At 41.9% G+C, this 19546-nt stretch overlaps 1 protein-coding gene across 1 annotated transcript; it reads left to right on the top strand.

Moving 5' to 3' along the window:
- Positions 1-792: 792 nt before the first annotated feature.
- On the top strand, positions 793-13040 carry LOC118323403 (voltage-dependent calcium channel gamma-4 subunit-like). Its single transcript, XM_035655362.1, has 4 exons — positions 793-1117; positions 10386-10469; positions 11990-12130; positions 12467-13040. Exons 1-4 carry the CDS (start codon positions 895-897, stop codon positions 12988-12990), a joined length of 972 nt encoding a protein of 323 aa, XP_035511255.1. The 5' UTR covers positions 793-894; the 3' UTR covers positions 12991-13040.
- Positions 13041-19546: the final 6506 nt, after the last annotated feature.

Below are 19546 nucleotides of genomic sequence, written 5' to 3'. Positions count from 1 at the left end.
TATCTATCTATCTATCTATTCTGAGAGATAGCATCCTCTCCTGTGAAATCCGATTAACCTAAGTGATTTACAGAGTGCTTGCTGGTAACATGCACCTCACCAAGCATCTAATTGCTTTTTTCAATGCTCTGTTCATTGGTTGTTTGGCGTTAGTGCATCACAGAGAAAGGACCGTCGTGAGTATTCGTCTCATTATTTCTCTCCCCCACCCCCATCCTCACCCATGTGACAGCTGACTGTGAGTTTGGTAATATTCATGGCTTCTCAATCCAGTGGAGAGTGTCCAAATATCTCACACGAGAGACAGATTGTTTGGCTAATTAATAATTCCCCAAAGATACACATGTTTTATATGCATTTGTGACCCAATTGGAACTGAAATGAGGTTTTTTCTTTCGTTCTTTATTAAACATCTCCTCCATTGGTTAGATTTGGTGAGGGTGGGGTCTCACTTAAGAGCCATTGACGTAGTCCTCTTTGGCAACGGGTTTTAACAGAGGCGCAGTCTGTGTAGGGACGGAGAAAAGTGTTTTGAGACAACGATAAAAAGGGGAAACAGAAGAATGAAGTGGTGAGGAGGTTTGAAGTGTTCTGATTTGGTACACGATGTTGCTGTCGTGCTGTCCTGCGCGCCTCGAACCTGTGTGGAGCCCCTGGAGTGGGCACAACCGGTGTCCTCTCGTATTCACAGCAGCAAACAGTTGGTTTTGAGCATCAGGTGAGCGTTTCTGACAACATTCCCACTTTTTCCTCGTCTTTCTTTGGGCGACACTTTTAGCAGAGGAGCAGAGAGAGTGGACGCGCCTAAATAAGTATGACCAAAGGATCCGCGCCCTGACGCGCTCCGGTGAGCGCATGCTGGACCGGTGAGAGTGTGGACTAGTATGAAGCGCCATGGCTTGGTGTGACCGCGGGGTTCAAACGCTGCTGGCCACCGTGGGGGCTTTCGCTGCCTTCAGCCTGATGACCATCGCCATCGGCACGGACTACTGGCTCTATTCGAGGGCGTACATCTGCAACAGCACCAATGCCACCACAGACGAGACCCAATCGCAGCCCAGAACCAAGAGGGGCGACCTCACCCACTCCGGGCTCTGGAGAATCTGCTGTATTGAAGGTAAGCCCGCTCCGACGCATGGAGCCCCTTAACATCTACAGTCCCTGTTCTTTTCGTACAGCAAATAGTTAGATTTCTCTCTTTTTCGAGGAGGAATCTTTTGTCTCTCAGTGCGCACAGGCGCTAGAGCGCACAAAAAGATGCGCTCCCTTTTACGCACGCCAAATGTCTCGATCGGGTTTTGGGGAGACAACAAGGACATTATGATAAAGGTGGAACAACTTTCAGAGGTTGTAGTTCAGATGGAGAAAGCGTCGATACGCACTCAGGTAACGGATTTTAACTCCTCTGATGTTCTGAAGTTAACGGAAAACAACCCAGTGTCCCGGTGAGCGCTGAACTCAAACCTGTCTGCCAACTGTTACATGGCATTGTTCAGGCTCAGGCCCACACAATAAAGACGGCTGCGTTATAGTCTGCGAGACAATCCGATGCCAAGCCGGCGCGTCGGAGCTCATTCACTTTTAGCCGGTCGGTGCCAGGAAATGTGCGCGTTATGAGTCTACTTTCATTCATGTCTTCTTTGTATCCGATGCTGTTGCTTGGCAACATCCCTGAAAATCGCTATGGAAACATGCACGGTGATTTAAAAATAGATGACTCTGAGTTCACGTCATGTCCAAGCAAAATAGGAGGAAAAACATTTTTTTGTTTGTTATAGAACTAGAGGTAAACACCCCCCAGTTCATCTTTTCATCCTTTCGGAAAGTGTTTTTGAATAATTGTACGGATTTGGTGTTTAAAAATGAGGTGCGCTGGCAGTGACGTCTTCATTCAGAGGTAGACCGACGCTCATTCATGGACCAATCTTCCTTCCGGTCACCGCTTGACTTCTCGACTCAGCCATCAATGGGCGAGCCGAGGTGACTGGATGGATCTGTTCATGTTAAAAACTGCTGTCATGACGCACAGTTTTATAGAAACAGTTGTACGAATAAATGTCCTGGATAAGAAAGGCATTAAACACACTTATTTTACTTCAGAATCTGTTTTGAAAACGGACTATATGTGTCAAATATTGCTTTACCAAGATACAGAATGTGCATGTGAATCTTTAGCGACATTTTTTTTAACTCTACCTCAAAACATTATTAAAAACAGGAAACTGCAGAGTTAAGAAGGACTTTTGGCTACAGACAGGCGGTTCAGCCTCATTGTCAGTTCTGGAGCATTATTGCAGATACAAAAATATAACGTGAGAAGGAAACAAGATAAGAAACTTTTGTCACCGCTAAGACTAGAAAATTAATTCTAAAATGTGTGTTTTCTTCTTCTCTCAGTGTATTTGTGTAGATACATTAAGATTTTTATTGATACCAAGACATTTTTTCATTTATCAAAAGTCATCTACATTTTGTTTAGTTTCTTCTCCCCCAAAAGCAGCTGAATATTTTACTCTTTGTCTCCCCCCCCCCAAAAGAAAAAAGAACAAACAATTTACCTTACAGCTAGATACTTTATTGCCATCTTATAATCTGTTTAAGTGTTGGATCAGGTGCTTTTAAGTATTTGCAGTTTATTCATTCATTTTGGAAGACTTAACGTCCTCAGAGGCCACATATAGGGAGAAATCCAGCTGCCATCAATGATTAAACCGTCTCTGGGATTGTCCTGTTGAACACGTGAAGAACATCCTGCCGTGTTATGACACTTGCAATTTACTGAGAGTCATGCTTGGCTGTGCACCTGTCTGTGATGTGGACAGACGCGCAAGTCTGCATTACATCCTCTGAAGACCCTAAGAAATGAAAATAAATGACAAATGCCTGCCGACTATTATGTCAAGCATGATTTCCCATCAGTGCTTTGAAGTAAACAATGAAAGTGGATTAATGACAGCGGAGACTGAATTGATGTTGATGAGGTTGGGGACAAAGACCGGCTCTGTGCAAAGAGACTTTTTGTTTAAAAGCACAATTTGCACAAACAAAAAAAAAGGCCGAGCCTATTATATCTCTCTCTCTCTCTCTCTCTCTCTCTCTCCTGAGCTAATAGTTTCACTTCTGAGCCTCGGCTTAAAACTACAGGATGCTTGGACTGTGGCTCTGTTGTCATGGAGACTCATAAGTACAGAGGAGAAGACAATGAAGGAAGACTCAACCCCTGCCCCTTCACACACACACACAGCAGCATGTTCTCTTCTCAGACCCCCTTTAATGAATGTGTTTTAGTGGCCCTGCCCAACCAACGTTACCTACCTGACATTTAAGAAGCAGCCAGGAATATATGAGGCTCTGGCAGGGTCAGCCACTACCCTCATTTACGAGTCCTTTGCATTTCTCGACAGTTGTTTATGAATTTTTTTCCCTCTTTGTTTGTTTTCCCACATGAATGCCAGTGAGGCCAGAGTAGCACCGAGAGCGTCCCAATTTGCATCACAGGCCTGTTGCTTAAGTGTAACTGGAGTAAAATGAAGAATGACCTGATGACTAACAGTTTACTTACAGTAAACATCCCAGCTGGAGGTGGTGTGAGTGGCGAGGCAGCTGTTTTTTNNTTTTTTCTTAATGGAAGTGTGTGTTTTTTTGCGAGGAGGGGTTTGCTTAGGTGGGGTGGGGGGTCAATTTGCCATTCCCACCGTGCTCTGCAAGTCTGTAATTAAAACGCTGCAACTGAGAAGCAATGTGTGTACTAATTAGCCAGCAGGCCCCAACTTCCACCTCAGTCCCTCCATCCTCCTCTCCTCTGCTTGATGTGCACTCTCTCTTCTCATCTCTTTATTAGCTTCTCCATTCTCATCATTCTTTCATCTGGCTTGTGGCTTTGGCTTCTGCTATTCTACCTTTTTAATGAACCCTCTGTCACTCCACCTACATACCCACAAACCCTCAGCCCCCTTTTCATTTTGGATGCATTTTGTTTCTGTTCTCTTTTTAAATAAAGTTCCTTTGTGTCGTATTCAAGCTATGTGGATAGCTACTTGTAAATATGTAACCTTAAAGATCCACTGTGTAACATTTAGAGAATCTATTGGCAGGAATGGAAAATAATATTTATAGGTAGGTTTTCATTAGTTTATACTCACCTGGAAATAAGAATTTCAAGAAATTTCGTTATCTTAGAATGAGCCGTTTTTATCTACTATGTCTTTCATGGACACAATGGTGAATTGATGTTTTTACACTTCCGTTTTTGTAGAGATTACACAGACAAGACGTTCTGTGTTAAAGTGGGCTAAGTCTAATCCAATAGGTCAATTTTTTTTTCAAATTCAGTTAATGTCTCCTCGTGGTCTGTTAAAACCAATGTTTGTACACAGCCCTTTCGCTGTAAATGGGAAACACACTAAGTGGATTGATCACACAGCATCAACTAATGTCAAATTACTTGCCCACAGACATTCAGCTTACTTTCTAGATGGCCAAGCTTTGCTGTTTTTGTGATGTTAGCTATAGTAGCAGAAAGATGTGGGTATCACTGTCTGAAACTGGTGTGCTCTTCATGTTAGCTGCACAGCAGAACTTTGGAAACCCATAACATGGCTAACATTAGTTACATTACTTGCTGTGTCATTTTTCCCACTATATCGTATTAATCATGTTATCAGTATTTCTCAAATGGTGGTATGTGTACCCCTAGGGGTGCTTTGGAGTACTTCAGCGGGTACTTGACACGTTTCTTATTTCTAAAATAATCATACTAGTTCAATAAAAAATTTAAGTTTGATAAACCACATTTTATATTTAGTATTCCTATTTCAATGCAATCGTTAACTGCCATAGACTGACAAAGATCTTCAGTGAAACACAAGTCCATGTTTCTCTCTGAATTGTAAGTACAATGTCAGACAGATGCAGTTCCATTATATATGTACATTTTTATAAGTGACTATGCATGACAGCCTTCAGAACAGACTACATGCGGCAATTGATCTCACTTTTCTTCCAGCAATGTGGATACACATGCACCCCAAGCAGAGCTGTGTTTGAAGAAATTGCAGCCTGGTGACAATTTAATTAACCAACTGTCAGTCATATCAACACTGAATCACTGATGTCTTCGCCAAATTGCTTTTCTTTCATCCTCACTTGGACTGAAAAAAACGAAACAATTGGAGGGGTTTGTTTGATTACACTGATACTTTTATATTCTGCCCTGGCATTCCCTGATTTCCAAAGTAATAAATGTATGTGTCGCTAAGTCTGTGTGAGTTATGCGTGTGTCTGGCTTTGATATCAAACCCCAGTAACAGTGTAACTATCTGTTTACAGCTTTATAAAACTCAATCATCCAACCTGCTGTAAAACTTGAAGCGCTCTCTTGGTCTTGATCTGTTATGTGTAGCTTTACTATAAGAATTTCACCCACTGGGGGCTGCGCAGTTGTAGTGAAATGCAATAATAAAGTCACTTTTTAATTGGTTTATTTATCAATCTATTTGCAGTGCTATTAAAGTGTAAATATGAGGCAGTGGGAGCATGTGTTGCAAGACACACCGTGCTCCTGGAGACACCATAGTGAGGAAGTGCTGCACTAATGAGACAATAGCCATTGGTGTATTCCACTGAGGCCACTCCGTTATTGGCTGAGCAGCGTTAATTCAAAATAATGACAATGTGCATCATCCCGTTGCCAGTGGCACCACAGCTGTGACAGCAGCTTCCAATACAGTGTGTGTACGTTTGTATGCACACGTGTCTGAGCACTTACGTGTGTCCATTGGTGGCTCGCAGCCATGTAGCGTTAAGGTGGTGACAGATCTGTGAAGGGGAACAGGGAAGTGTCGTCTGTGATTTGGTGGGTGTCAAAATGCAATGAAGACGTCAAAAGCATCCTTGGAGATTGTTTATGTGAAAGAGCTTATTAAAGACTAACAGGGGTTGCCATGGAGAAGAGGAGGAGATGCTCAGCATGGGGCTTTGCAATTCCAGTCAGGCCCATTATTTCCTGTGTAATGTGTTTACTGTGTAACATTAATTCTCAATTTGTCACAACACAGTCACCTTGTAACATAAATAAATTTGGGGGATGTTAGAATTTTCTGTTTGTTATAAACACTTTACAGATACAGTATGTGTGTAAGGTGAGCAGCTGTGTGTCTGTGAGTCTCTACACGTCCATTCAGTTTCACAGCTTTTACATTGCACAACCGTCCCCCGACCTTTGTTGCACAATCCACATTTTGCCTTCTAACGCTCTCTCCGCCTTTCCTGATTTTTCTCTTGTTGATTCCCAGCTCTCCTCCTCTGTCTGAGTCTCTCTTTAATGTGGCCTCCTATTATTTCTCCCCCCCCCCTTCCTCTGCTCCCCGTGCTATTGTTGTTTCATTTCCTTGTAATCTTCTTCCCTTGTTTAATCTGTTCTTCCTCCCTCCCTCCCTCCCTCCCAGCTAGTCAGTATTCAGACTTTATTTTATTTCATAAAGGACTGCCTGCACGCACACACACACACACACACACACACACAACTAAACGTAGACATTGAGCTGATAACTGTCACTCATAAATCACAAGCCTTGAGGCCTCCCCTTATAATCAGATTCCCAATCAGTTGCAATATTGTCCTTTATTTCTTCCATTCTCCATCACACACACTCACACACACACAGGCGTCAGACTGGCTGGAGTAGCTGGGGTCTCGACTGGAGCGGAGGATTGAGAATATTGTGCACCAGTCAAAATGAATAGTAGCGTTCTGGGTTCACAGTGAAAGGTGTTTTTGTGTGCGCAGTTTTTTAAAAGGTGTAAAAGCAGTTTGACATTTCAGTTAAGTAGAAAAGACACGCACATACAAAAATGCATGCATAAAATCTGCAGTTTACACAGCAATTAACAGCACAGCTAAGGTGTCTGTATTTCCGTTATCTTCACAGTTCTTGATCTAACCATAAGAGCCAGATGTGTTTTTCATTTGGCTGCTTAAAATAGTCCATAGCCCTTTTTTCCATCAGTGACTAGACACAGAAACTTGTGCTCCATTTCCACCGACTGATTTGACGCTAATTAATTTGATGTCCCTTATTAAGCAGCAGACCTAGTTAATGGAACGAGCGTGCCCTTAAAAGCTGTGGCACAGACAATGATGGCTGCTGACCCTTCGGCACCTGGGAAATGGAGTTGACAGGTGTCTGTCTGTCTTTGGTATAGGCTGTTGATGGGAAGGTTGAAATTTATATGGTAGGTAATTTCTAATCTCTGCTGCCTGTTAAGCCATTTGAGATGAAACGGCAGCTTTGTATTTTTGATGTGGGATAAGTAAAAGTCTTTGTTGCTTACAGAGACCGGCAAAGATTAACTGAGGCTTAGCCATTTGACCATTCGCTTAAAATGTCCCCCCAAAACAGCGCCCGTCCAGTCTTAGCGACCATAATGAGGCCCAAGCAGGTCTGTCAAGCTTTGGATTTCTTCACATGTCAATGCAAAACAATGGGGCTCGGGTACTTGGATTGGGAGATACTTGGGATTTAAAGAGTTGGTGGGTGGAGGTTGGTGTCCTTCTTTATCCCTTCCAAAACCAAAAACACAAGGGTATGAAATGGATTATAAAATGTGATTATCTACTCCAATGTAAGCTGCATTTGTAATTATGTCCAGCTAACTAACACATTACCTTGGTAGCAACCAAGCATTACTTCCAGGATCAATGCTGTTCCTTCATTTACATGTCTGGCACGTGCAGCTTTAACCTCAGTCTTTTAAGATGTTATAATGTATGTAGCAGAGTTACACAGTTCTTATTTTAATACGAATCAGCTGGAAAAAAAAGGAAGTCAGCCCATAGGGAGAAACCATTTTATCAAAATTGAGGTCATCGGCTTCAAAAATGAGAAGCCTGCTTTTGTCCACCATTACATGAATCGAATGCTTGACAGGCATAAACCATCAACCATGGCTAATATTTGCCTCCCGTTCGCTTCCATTCTATGCGAGTGAAGTGGCGAATAAAACATCTGCTTCCAGTAGCAAAGCAGATCCACATCTCAGCTTTGTGTGGAGTTGAAAGCAAACAAGTGTGTGTGGTTGACCCCTAAAACAACATGCTGCTTAGCAGTGGCACTTCTGGGTAAAATGTCAAATACATGACATTGCTGGAATTTAAGATGTTGCGTAGAAAGATATTTCCACCCTTCCTTGATCACTTTACACACATCACAACAAACACTGTTGTCATCTTCGTGAGATGAAGCCACAGTTTGGACTGTTTCTTGCTATACGTCATGATATATTCCATTTTGTTGCAAGTTTCCAAAAGCATGGACGCATTTTGCTACGCAGAACTGTCAGAAAAACATGCCTTCATTAAAAAAAGGAACTGATAATCTTGGAGGTATATGTTTCCGATGGATCAGACCATAAGGAACTGGTTCTCAACTGGAACTATTTGTGACTGGCAGAGCTTAGCCAATGGTCCCTGTACTCTTGGGGATACAGACAAATGCAAAAATACACATGCACATGAACACAGTTACTAGTTACAGTTACAGTTACACAGGTACTACACACACAAATACAATATGCTCATGTAAAAATATGCAAATGCAGCCCAGCCCACCTATAATTCTGTGGGTGTTGTTTGCAGAATAACTAAAGTGAATGGTGAATGAGTAGCCAAATAGCTCCCAGCATTACCACCGATGCACTGAGCACATCCATTAACCCCACCCCAACCCCTTTTTTCTCTAGACAAGGTGTTGTTTATACTCCCGCTCAATTACAGCTACAGGCTTCTCTCAGCTTCAACCTCTCTCTGTCTCTCTCTCTCTCTCTCTCTCACCCTCCACTCTATTCTTCCGTTGTAACTCACCTCAGCATTAAAAGCTTCCAGCACATGCTCCTTTGTTGTTCAAATAGGCTTCTTGTTCCTCCTAGCACTCAACCATTCACCTGAGCTGGATTTGGACACGCGCCACAACCCCCCAAATCCCTCTGGGCAATGCAATCTTATTCCCACCACCGTATAGCGTATGCACTGATCCCTCGAAGCGCAAACTACCCCTCCCCACTCTGATTTCCTTCCTCCAATATGTGTGCACTGAGCTGTGATCTTTAGTTTGCAGGTTGAACGGTGGACCCAGGGAGCTATAAACAACAACAATCCTCGTCTGACACTTTTTTTTAAAATTTAGATCCAAGGTCAAAATCTCATTCATGGTTGGAGGTGAAACCCATGGAGAGGGTAATGAATAGAGAATATGTTGCTTTTGTGTGCAGTATGGATCCAGTTTATCACATCCAGCAAAATGCCACTGAAAGAAAAATATGTCCAGCTACTCCTGTTGACATCAAAGAGACTAGGTCGAAACCCAGTATTTGGCTGGACAATCATTGTGGCCTTGACACACCAAACCGACATCAAAGAACTAGCATCGACTAAATCTGACTGCTGTGTCGCCCCACGTCGCCTGTGTCTTGGCCAAAAGTGACACTAGAACTCACCGCACCAACTGCAGCAAATGTCCAACTAGCATGTACGTTCTGCACCTGAACGAGAGGTAATAACTCTCCATAACCAGCCGGTGGCGGTAGTCTGCATTCGTCATTAAAAAAGGAACACAGGAAGAGCTAGGACTGCAGATATGAACAAAAGCAGCCTAATAGTTGTAGGTTTGCCCGCTCTCGCTCAGATGGTTTTGTAAAACAGCTGCTTCTGATCGAGAAAGTCATCTGCTGCTTTACTTACTTCCGTTTGTCCTCTTGTGCACTGATTCGCTAAAGCTGAGCAACCAATCAGAGGGATTTCTGTCACCATTGGCCTCCGCCGCCAATTCAACATGCCCAGTCGGCTGAAAAAGCCGCAAATGAGTGCAAACAGTGCTAAACATACTGCAAAAACAAAGGCTACAGACGCTCAAACGTTGACGTGTCAGGCCTTTGTGTCTGTTCATTTTGAAAGAGCAATGGCCAATAGGGGAAAACTCCAGTACTCAACTGACCAATGGTCTAACTTCATCTCTCACTAACTCACTGAGTCAGGCACAGACTGTAGCTTTTATATGGCCGATTTGCTGCTGTCCAGCCAAATATAACCAGCGGTCACCTGAGATGTGATTCCCCACTCCTTCCTCTTTTATCAGAGACAGGAGCACAAGAGCAGCTTACTCCAGTGGACACAGTTGAACAAAAAACAGGTTACTGGGTAGAGAGCACTCTGACTCCAGCCTCTCATATCCTTTAACCAGCTGAAACCAACAAAAGTCTAACCGCACAGCATAAAACATATTTTTTTTTCCATATATTCTTGATTTGGTTAAACAGTCCTCCTGTCTCCTTAACATCACATATATCAGACTGTTAAAGCTTGTATCATTCTGGTTGTCTTTGTCCTGCAGGCATCAATCAAGGCAGCTGTTACAGAATCAACCATTTCCCAGACGACAATGACTACGACACAGACAGCTCTGAATACCTGCTGCGTAAGTGCCCCCCACTCGTCATCTTTGTCTGGCATTGTTGAAACTGTCAGCCCTTTATTTTTTAAGGGCATACAGAAAGTCCACTGACTTTCAACATCTTATTATTTGGTCCTGAGAGTAGTCTCCAAACAGACAAGACTCTTTTATACAGACATGTATAATGTAACATCAAATGTAAAGACAAAGACAAGCAAGCATTACGGTATCAGACTATGATCACAACCCGTGATATTTTTCATCTATTTAGTTTTTAGTCTTGTCTTGTTTGACATTTTTTTTTCCTTTAAAGCAATGAATTATTTGTTATATTGTGAGACAATTAAAGGCAGCTTGGCCAAACCCGACTGCAAGATGCGGTATCTATTTAGCCTGAAAAGCCTTCATTTGTTGAGTCGTATTCACCCAATGTTTAAGGGTTTTAATTGACTTTAATAGTTGAATTAAATGTTTTTTTCTTGCTATGTCATTAGCTCCAACCGCACAAAGGGTATCTTGACACTGTGGCTTTAGATATGTAGCTCACACACAAAGGAGGCTCATTATGATTTATTTTCTTAACATTTATTTAAAAGTTGTGAAAAATCCTGTACAATTTGCAATTGTGCAAACACTCCATAGTTTATTGTGTTTTATTTCGTAATTACTTTGAGTGATGATGGTGCAGGATCACCAACTTGTTTGCACTTTTCCCCTCTTTGTTTTTTTTTTTTTTTTCATTACATGAAGCATATTATAATTCTCTGTTTAGTCTGAGCCGGTGTTTGGCTGTGTGGGGACATAAAATCCTTCTTAAAACCAGTTTAAACCAATCTTCTTCTTTTTAAAAAATGTTGTAAAAACTGGTTAAAAAATTTAGATTAGTTTGATATAAAATGGGGATATTCAATCAGCAGATGACCCTCATTTTAGGCACAGCCAATTCAGTATCTGCCTAACATGCACAGAAGAACAAAGAAGTATCAGACTCAGTCCATTAGCCAGGAGGGCTTATTCAGCTTTACAGTTGAATAAGCCCACCCATCCTTGGATGCTTGTAAAATGGCACAGTGATTCATTTCTGGGGAGGTGATAGTCAGTGAGAGCTCTTGTTACATCCCACAGCTGAGCAAAGCTTTGTCACAACAAGGCCCTAAAGTATAAAAGATAATGGAGTTCTCAAAAATGGATGGGAGAAGAGGTGGAGGACTGAATAGATGAGGGCTCAACAGAGTAATGAAAATTCAAATTATTTAAAAGAGTCCATTTTTCTTTTTAAAAACTGTGCTGTTAAATGAATTTACAAGTTCCATTCTTCTTTTGCCTGTTATTAATCTATTTATGGTTATTTATGTCTATATATGTCTATAAATTGCTTAATAATTTGATCTATTGATTAATGGATTGATTTAGTCATTTGTATTCATCTTTCACAGACCGGTCTCTTTAGTGTCCAATCAAATATTGGTTAATGAATTGTGTTATAACCGTTCACAGTGAGTTAATGATCTCTCCTCCACGTCCACCCTCGTCTGTCTCTGCAGGTATAGTCCGTGCCTCCAGTGTGTTCCCCATCCTTAGTACCTGCCTGTTGATGCTCGGCGGGCTTTGTGTCGGGGTGGGCCGAGTCTACAACAAGACAAACAACGTCCTCCTCAGCGCAGGCATCCTCTTTGTAGCTGCAGGTGAGCTACAGGATTACACCGTGCTCCCAGCGAGGAGCAATCACGCGAGGGCTGGGGTTTTATAATGAAGAAAGGCAGCTTGATGTGGCACCTGTGGTCACATATTGTATTTCATCAATGGTGCAATCATAAAGATGAACTTTCTTTCCCACTGTAGAGGGTCAGGAGCTCCATACCTCACATGCAAGTGATGAGGACACGTGTCTATAATGGCAGTCATTGGTTTCATCACTGTGACTGGTAAAGTCATGGTTGATTGATCATTGTTGGCTTTTCATCACACGCCTCCATGCCGTTTTCCTGACTCTGTTGTCTTTCTGTGTCTTCATCCATCAGGTCTGAGCAACATAATCGGCATCATCGTCTACATCTCCAGTAACGCAGGAGACCCCAATGACAAACGTGACGATGACAAGAAGTACACGTATTCCTACGGCTGGTCGTTCTATTTTGGCGCCCTCTCCTTCATTGTGGCCGAAACGGTGGCCGTCCTCGCCATCAACATCTACATTGAGAGAAACAAGGAAGTTCGCTGGAGGGCACGGCGCGAGTTCATCCGTTCTCTTTCTTCCTCTTCCCCGTACTCGAGGATACCGAGCTTCCGCTACCGCCGGCGGACGTCGCACGCAAGCTCTCATTCTACAGAGGCGTCGCGGGAGAACTCGCCAGTGGTTGGTCTGAAGGGGGAGGCATCGTCCAGTGGGGCCCTGGATGAGCTGTCCATGTACGCCCTGGCGAGGGACAGCGTGACAGAGAACACGTACAGCCCTGAGCATGAGGCCGCTGAGTTCCTCCAGGTCCATAACTGTTTCCCCAATGATTTAAAGGACGGGGTGAATCGCAGGACCACACCGGTGTGAGGGGCACGTTGCAGGGCCCCGAGGTTCACCTGGAAGTGGATGTGCGCTAATCTGTTGGATTGTAGTTGTGATAGCCTGCTATCTTGGAGGCGCAGTTTTTAGAGAGACTGTCCTTTTTTTAAAGGACCAAAGGAGAAGAGAGGCCAGTCAGCTTGACAAAAGCCAATTAGTCATTTATCGGCTTCTAGAAACCATCAAAGCAGAGTAGAGTTACATTGTCTGTGCTGTAGCCGATGCGAAATTAGTGTTATCTTTCAACTGTCGAAACGCTTACATGAGCAGTGTGTGGATCCCAACCCTTGTTTGTGTAATGATCCCGAAACATTGTGGACAAAGTGAAGTGAAGCGTTGAGATGTGCCGATCAGCAGTATTCTACCTGTGAAGTATTTAACAAGGTGCTAAATGAAATGTAGGCTACTCTTCAACTTGAAAGTGTTTTGTGTGTGCAATTGCTATAAAGTGTGGACCTCTCTCCAAAGTTTGTATTGTGTCCTCATAACCAGTTTGGTCTTGCCTTATACTCAAATCATAGGTTTTAAAGAGACAACAAAGGCTCTATCTCTCAGCACTGTCTTTAGAATAATATATGGCCTTTTAAGCAAGCTCAAATTACAAACATTTTTAATGGATCCTTTTTCATGAGAGTGTGCTGGGTTGTATTGTATTGAATGTTTCCTATTTTAGCAGATTGTTCAAGTCAACTATCCAATATGAAAGGTTCTGTCTCCCTCACCTTCTCTTCCTCAATCCTATTCTTCTCTGACATTTTGTCAGTGGAACACCTCTGTTCAATGGCCCTTTTTATTCACTTCCATATCAGTCCGCCAGCCTTCCATCACAACCCTCTCTCCCAATGGACGTGACATTGTGTTTGTGCCTGTCACAAGGGAAGAACAGCTGACAAAAAGGGGGTGCCCAGAACTGTGAAAAACGGCACAGGTCAGGACTTCCTTTTGCTCTGAATGAAACCTTGGCATCCAGTGTGTTTGAGGGATAAGGATCAGAGCTAGGCTGAGAATGTTTGTCCGTCTGTCACACCCCCTGTGAGTCCATCTGGTTCCCGAACAGAGAACCCAGACGGAAGCAGAGGGAGCTGTCTGCAACTGCGTCCCCAAAGGATTTGGCTCTAATAACTAGACGTGTGTGTATGTATGTGCTGTCCTCCTGCACCTCCATCACTGCTCTTTCTTTTAGTTCTCTCAGGAAATACTGTGTTGTTGTGGCAGGTTGAACACTTTGAGGTCCTCTCCCTACTTAGTGGCAGTGCTGGGAAATGGACCGGTGATAAAGATAAACCTGGTGAAAAAAAAAAAATGCCATTACTGTATTTTGTAAATGCTGTGAGTGTTTGCTTGAGCTTGCTCCAAGAACCAGCTGGGGAGGGATTTTTTCAGTCTGAGGGCTATTCGGTTGGTTCTGGCGTGGCAAGCGAGCTCACTCAACCACAGAATAGTATTTGATTGTATTTAGTGTGTTTGATATTGATACCACTTCATATACCAGGCTGAGCTTGTGTAAAAGAAAGCCATCAGTATTCTGAGTGTAGATCTTTTATATTTCAGCTTGAGGGGGAAATTCCAAATGTGTTTGTTTGTAATGTAAAGCTGTAAAGTTGTATATAAAAGCACAATAAAAAAAATACAGAAAAGAGAAAGACAAAAAAAAAGCATTGAATGTGCAAAGACATGGACAGAAGATTCAAAGCATTATTTTACTGAACAATGTCTCAATAATAATGCCTTGATGCAATCTGGCATTGGTCACACAATTATATTTATCATTTTATATTCAGGTAAACACACACTGGTTTTGCTGTTTTATCAGTCAAAAGTTAATCTGTTGAATATTCTGTTTTGTAAGGTGAAGTACAGTAAGTACGTTTAGGAGACTACACTAGATTTTCTATTCCATGTGTATGCGGCAGCTGTACTTTATTGTATGTGCTTATATTGATTTATGCTTACAATTGTGAAATAAGCACATTCTCAGTTTGTTTTTCAAGAAATTAACTATAGATATTTGATTACGGATGTTCAGAAGGGAGGTGCTAATTGGATGGATTGCATAATAATAAAAGAAAAATCACAGGGAAAGAAACGTAGCCATTTGTTGTTGTATTTTTAAAAACATTTTCCATGCTAGTTCAAGACCAAACTTACTGGAATAACATCACTATTGTAACATGATATTGGATAGTAGAGTGCCTTTGTTTTATTTATAATATAATGCATTTGCTGCTTCTAGTGTTCCAATCAAAAAAGCATTTTTATTTAATCTGAATTTAATTAAATTGTTTTGCTCATTTTCACTTTTTAGTTACAACCCAAAACACACTGTACATAGACAAAATAAATAACTAAATCAGGGTTATACATTTATTGTTGTTGTTTGTGCTTTAGTGGTGATTTATTTTAATATGACTATACGGTCAAGCTAACATGCTGATATTTAGGGGGTCATCCCTATGTTCCCCGGGTCCTATGTTCCCCGCTAACGTTAGGGTTAGGATGAGGGTTAGGGTTAGGGTTCCCCGGGAACATAGGACCCGGGGAACATAGACACGCTCCCGTATAAAGAAAACTGGATACATTCCTGTGAAAGCTACTCAGTGGCACATGAAGCCTAAAAAGCCATTTCCCACAGCAAAGAAATTCCCCGAATAACGAGCCGGCTAACTTCTGGTTTAGCCCTCTGTTAACTTGAATGATGATAAATAATTTAATCTTGTGAATTTTCTAGACTTTAAAAATGTTATCAGACTGAACAGATCAAACTCTGATAGTGAAACGATACATTTTGCAGGGTTTTTACAGCTGCTTCTTTCACAATGTAAACTTATGGGAGTCTTTTCACGTGACGGATGCCATTGCTGTAAAGACACGGTTTGGCCACTATGTGAAATTGGCTTTACAGCCCGGCAACCTTCCTGGTCAATCAGCAGTAAACACAAAATACAGCAGAAGCTGATGGGAATGTTTGTTTTGCAGGTATTTGGTCATCATATAACTATTGGTTTGACCTGTGCACCAGATCAAAAGTTAAGGGATCAGCAAAAGTAATCCTAAAGGGGCACATGAATGTGAGACTACCACATTTAATGGCAATCCATCTGGTAGCTGTCGAGAAATTTCATCCAAAACCACAAATGTCTCATGGTGGCTCTAGAAGAAAAGTCAGGGGATCATCAGACCAACAGACTGATATTACCATGACTAAAAAATCCACACATTTGCTTATATAAAGTAATTTAATGTAATAGGACAACCCACCAACTATGTATAATAAATACATATAGACATGTATAGGATTTATGTTAAATAATTACAGCCATGAGCATTAATCTAAGTAGAGCTGATTTCCCATTGAAGACTGTTAAATACAGTGCTTCATTCAGGTTTCTATGGCTGACCTTCTCTGACTCCTGAATGCCTCTTCAGTTTGGCTGCATAAGATAAAATCACTGTCATCTCCGAATGAATGAACTGTACTTCAGCCCCAGAGTCTCCGTATTGTTTGGCAAATACATAAATCAGTCAGCATCATGCTTTTGGCAGCACTCCTAGATCAAAATGTTAAAAAGCTGCCACTCTCGCTCAGAGATGCCACCTGATAAAATGAAGCCATTTTTTAAAGCTCAACAGGCAAAGAGCTGATTCAGTCAGAGTGGGCCTTTCTTTTCTCAATGTGTGTGAATCATATAAACATACAGACTGTTGTAAAGAACAAATGCTCGGCAGAGAAACAGCGAAGGTTAAATTCTGTTTTTACTTCTCAAGGCAGAATAAAGGCGTTCTCCACATTACAAACATTTTTCTTTTGGTCCTGCTTTTCATAAGTCTCTGTTTTTGGTCATATGCAGAGATGAACCCGCAAGGAAAAGCAGAATATCACCTTTATTGCAGTTGCTGTTTGCATAGTTCAAGTACCACTAGATAAGTATATGCAGTGAGTTATTGTATGCTTCATGTGAGAGAATAATAGTACATTACCCAGTCTGACATGTGTAATTATAAGATTTCATTTTGTTAAAAGAGGAATCAGAGCTGTTTATCTAGCTGGCGAAATTATCTTTTGACAGTAATATCTGATGTTGCAGTACAGCTACATCAGCCCCTTGTAATTTCCACCTAATTTAATTTTTCTTCACTGTGCGCACATTAACTCACAATTCAGTCCCCCACCACCTCACCTCTGCGTCATGTAGATCAATGGCCAAAGCTTTTTGCCAGAACCGGTCAAATGAGAGCAGACCGTGTCGAAGAGGCGAACATGCATGTTAACTGATCCCGTTGTTTTATAGAAGAATATTAACATGACCCTTATAGAAATCACCTCAGGGCATGGGTAATCTAATTTAGCTTGAGTAATGTTGCCTGTCATTAGAAAATGAATACTGTCGGGGTCCTTCTGAAAGCTATGAAATGTATTCTGTTATGGGTAAAATTAGCCACCATTTAAGGTTGTTTTTCATCCCGGAATAAAAATTCAAACAAGGAAGCTGGCAGGCCTAATTGAAGTTAATCACTGCTGAGTTTAGACGTGTCAATCCTGATTTCATCATAAGTGATTCTGCGTGTTTCTGTCATTGCTCTAACAGTTCCAGTTCTGAGAGCTTTGGCAGTGATATTTCAGGTAAATGTGAGTGAGACATGCCTTCTTGCCAGACGCTGTCATCTGTTTACAGTGTTTGTCATCCTTGCTCAGTTGACATGAGGCGAATCCTCCAGTATCTTCAATAACATGTTACCACAGTCGTCCACACGACTGGCTGTTGCTTGAAAACTCTGCAGCTGTAAGGTGTTTGGTCTCCCTGCAGTCACTAGGGGACCATGAGCAAATGAATCAGGTCAGAGGGTCACCCAGTAAAACAGGCTGTGCTAAAAAACACTATTATTACACACTTAGAGACAAGCAGTCGCTCTCACAGCCTCAGCAAGGAACGTGTCCTCTGGGAGAAAAAGCCAGTTTTGCTGCAAATGCATCCAGGTGGAACGTGATAATGAACTCTCGCCTCCCCTCAAGCTCCACTGTGGGGTTTCTTCTTTCTTTTTTTAAGCTAGTGAGTGAGATGATTTATCTTTAATGATGAATTTCTTGGTTCGGTTAACTACTGATGGTGTTTACAGAAAGCACTTTGGTCTTCTCCCATTGCATTCATTTTCCCTTTTTTTAACACATGCATTGTGTCTTGCCTTCTCCCTTTACAGCTTGCTTTTAATGTCTTGCCTTTTAGTGTGTTAAAAAAGCTGTGTGAGCGTTGTCAGGGCTGAAAATGGGCCAGAGTCCTGTCTAATGTGGGGCACAGTGGTTTATAAAAAGCATGCCCATTTACTCAAGTATTTCATAGGGAAAAGGTTGATTGTGCCTTTGAGATGTATCAGCTTTTTACAGTTTCTTCCATCCTCAAACTTTGTGGCATCGTTTTTTGCGTAAAGCAATCAAAAGCATTTGTGTGCCGAATCAGATTATTATCTCAATATATTGTTAAAGATTAAATTAAAAGTCTTAAAATGTTGGTTTACAAAATGGAAAAACTTTAGAATCAAAGGATTCAAAGCCACTTGTTGGATTTTTTTTAAGCTTTCTCAAAATGGCTCAATTAACATATAATAAGGGACATTCAGAAGGCCCATTCATTAAACACAGGAATATTTAAAGCTCTAAAACTCTCTCTACTTTGCTGTCAATCATATTTAAACTCTATAAACTGAATGTCAAATTTTAGCGGCCCTATGTCGAGGCCCTTTTTCCTGTCTTTCTGAATCTGGATCAGCTGCTGTTATCAGGTGGGACCCTTGTCTCAAGGCTTAACCGCTGATTGGCTGAATAAGTAGATCAGCTCATTCAGACGACAACTAATAAAGGAAATCTCTCCCCCCCACCCCCAGGAGTCCCCTGGCACACCGCGCCTGAGACAAATGAGCTGAAAACGGTTCGGACTGAATAAGAATATGAAAGAGATGTGACAGAGAGTGTTTTAGATACATGATAGATCAATAACATCAGTGTTTGGCGTGGCAATGAAATATCGAACAGCAGTCAAAACTTGCCTGGAAGATTTTCTTAAATTGGCTTTGATGTTGTGGTTAGAAGTGCGCAATTCGAATGCTCACAATCAATATACTGTCTAAGCTTTAAATGAAAGTGTCTGATCTTGACCCGACTCTTGGTCAACACCAGAATGGTAAAATAATGGGTGTAATAGGTGTAAGCACTCTCCGGTACATCTTCATCTTGTAGCTGAAGGACCTCAGCTCACCAGCTAGGGAGGGAGAGGAAGAGAGGAGAGCAGTAGAAACTAGGGCACTGTTATCTGGCCCCCTTTTTTTCCAACCACCAGGCACAAGGCAGAGAAAGAGAAAGAAAGAGCTGTGGACAGGAGAGAGGAGAGGACATCAGAAGTGTAGTGAAGCTGTAGACAAGACGGGGGAACCTCTGGAGTCAACATTCAAAGGCAAAGGCAACCTTGACTGTCGTACACAATCTTTACGATTGCACACACTCTTTCGTTCTATACATAGCCACATACACACTAACATTTCACTTGTCACACAC

This window comes from Morone saxatilis, unplaced genomic scaffold (assembly GCF_004916995.1).
Source record: "Morone saxatilis isolate NCDOM2014 unplaced genomic scaffold, NCSU_SB_2.0 Contig14, whole genome shotgun sequence".
Lineage (NCBI taxonomy): Eukaryota > Metazoa > Chordata > Actinopteri > Moronidae > Morone > Morone saxatilis.
This window is presented reverse-complemented; position numbering and strand designations above follow the sequence as displayed.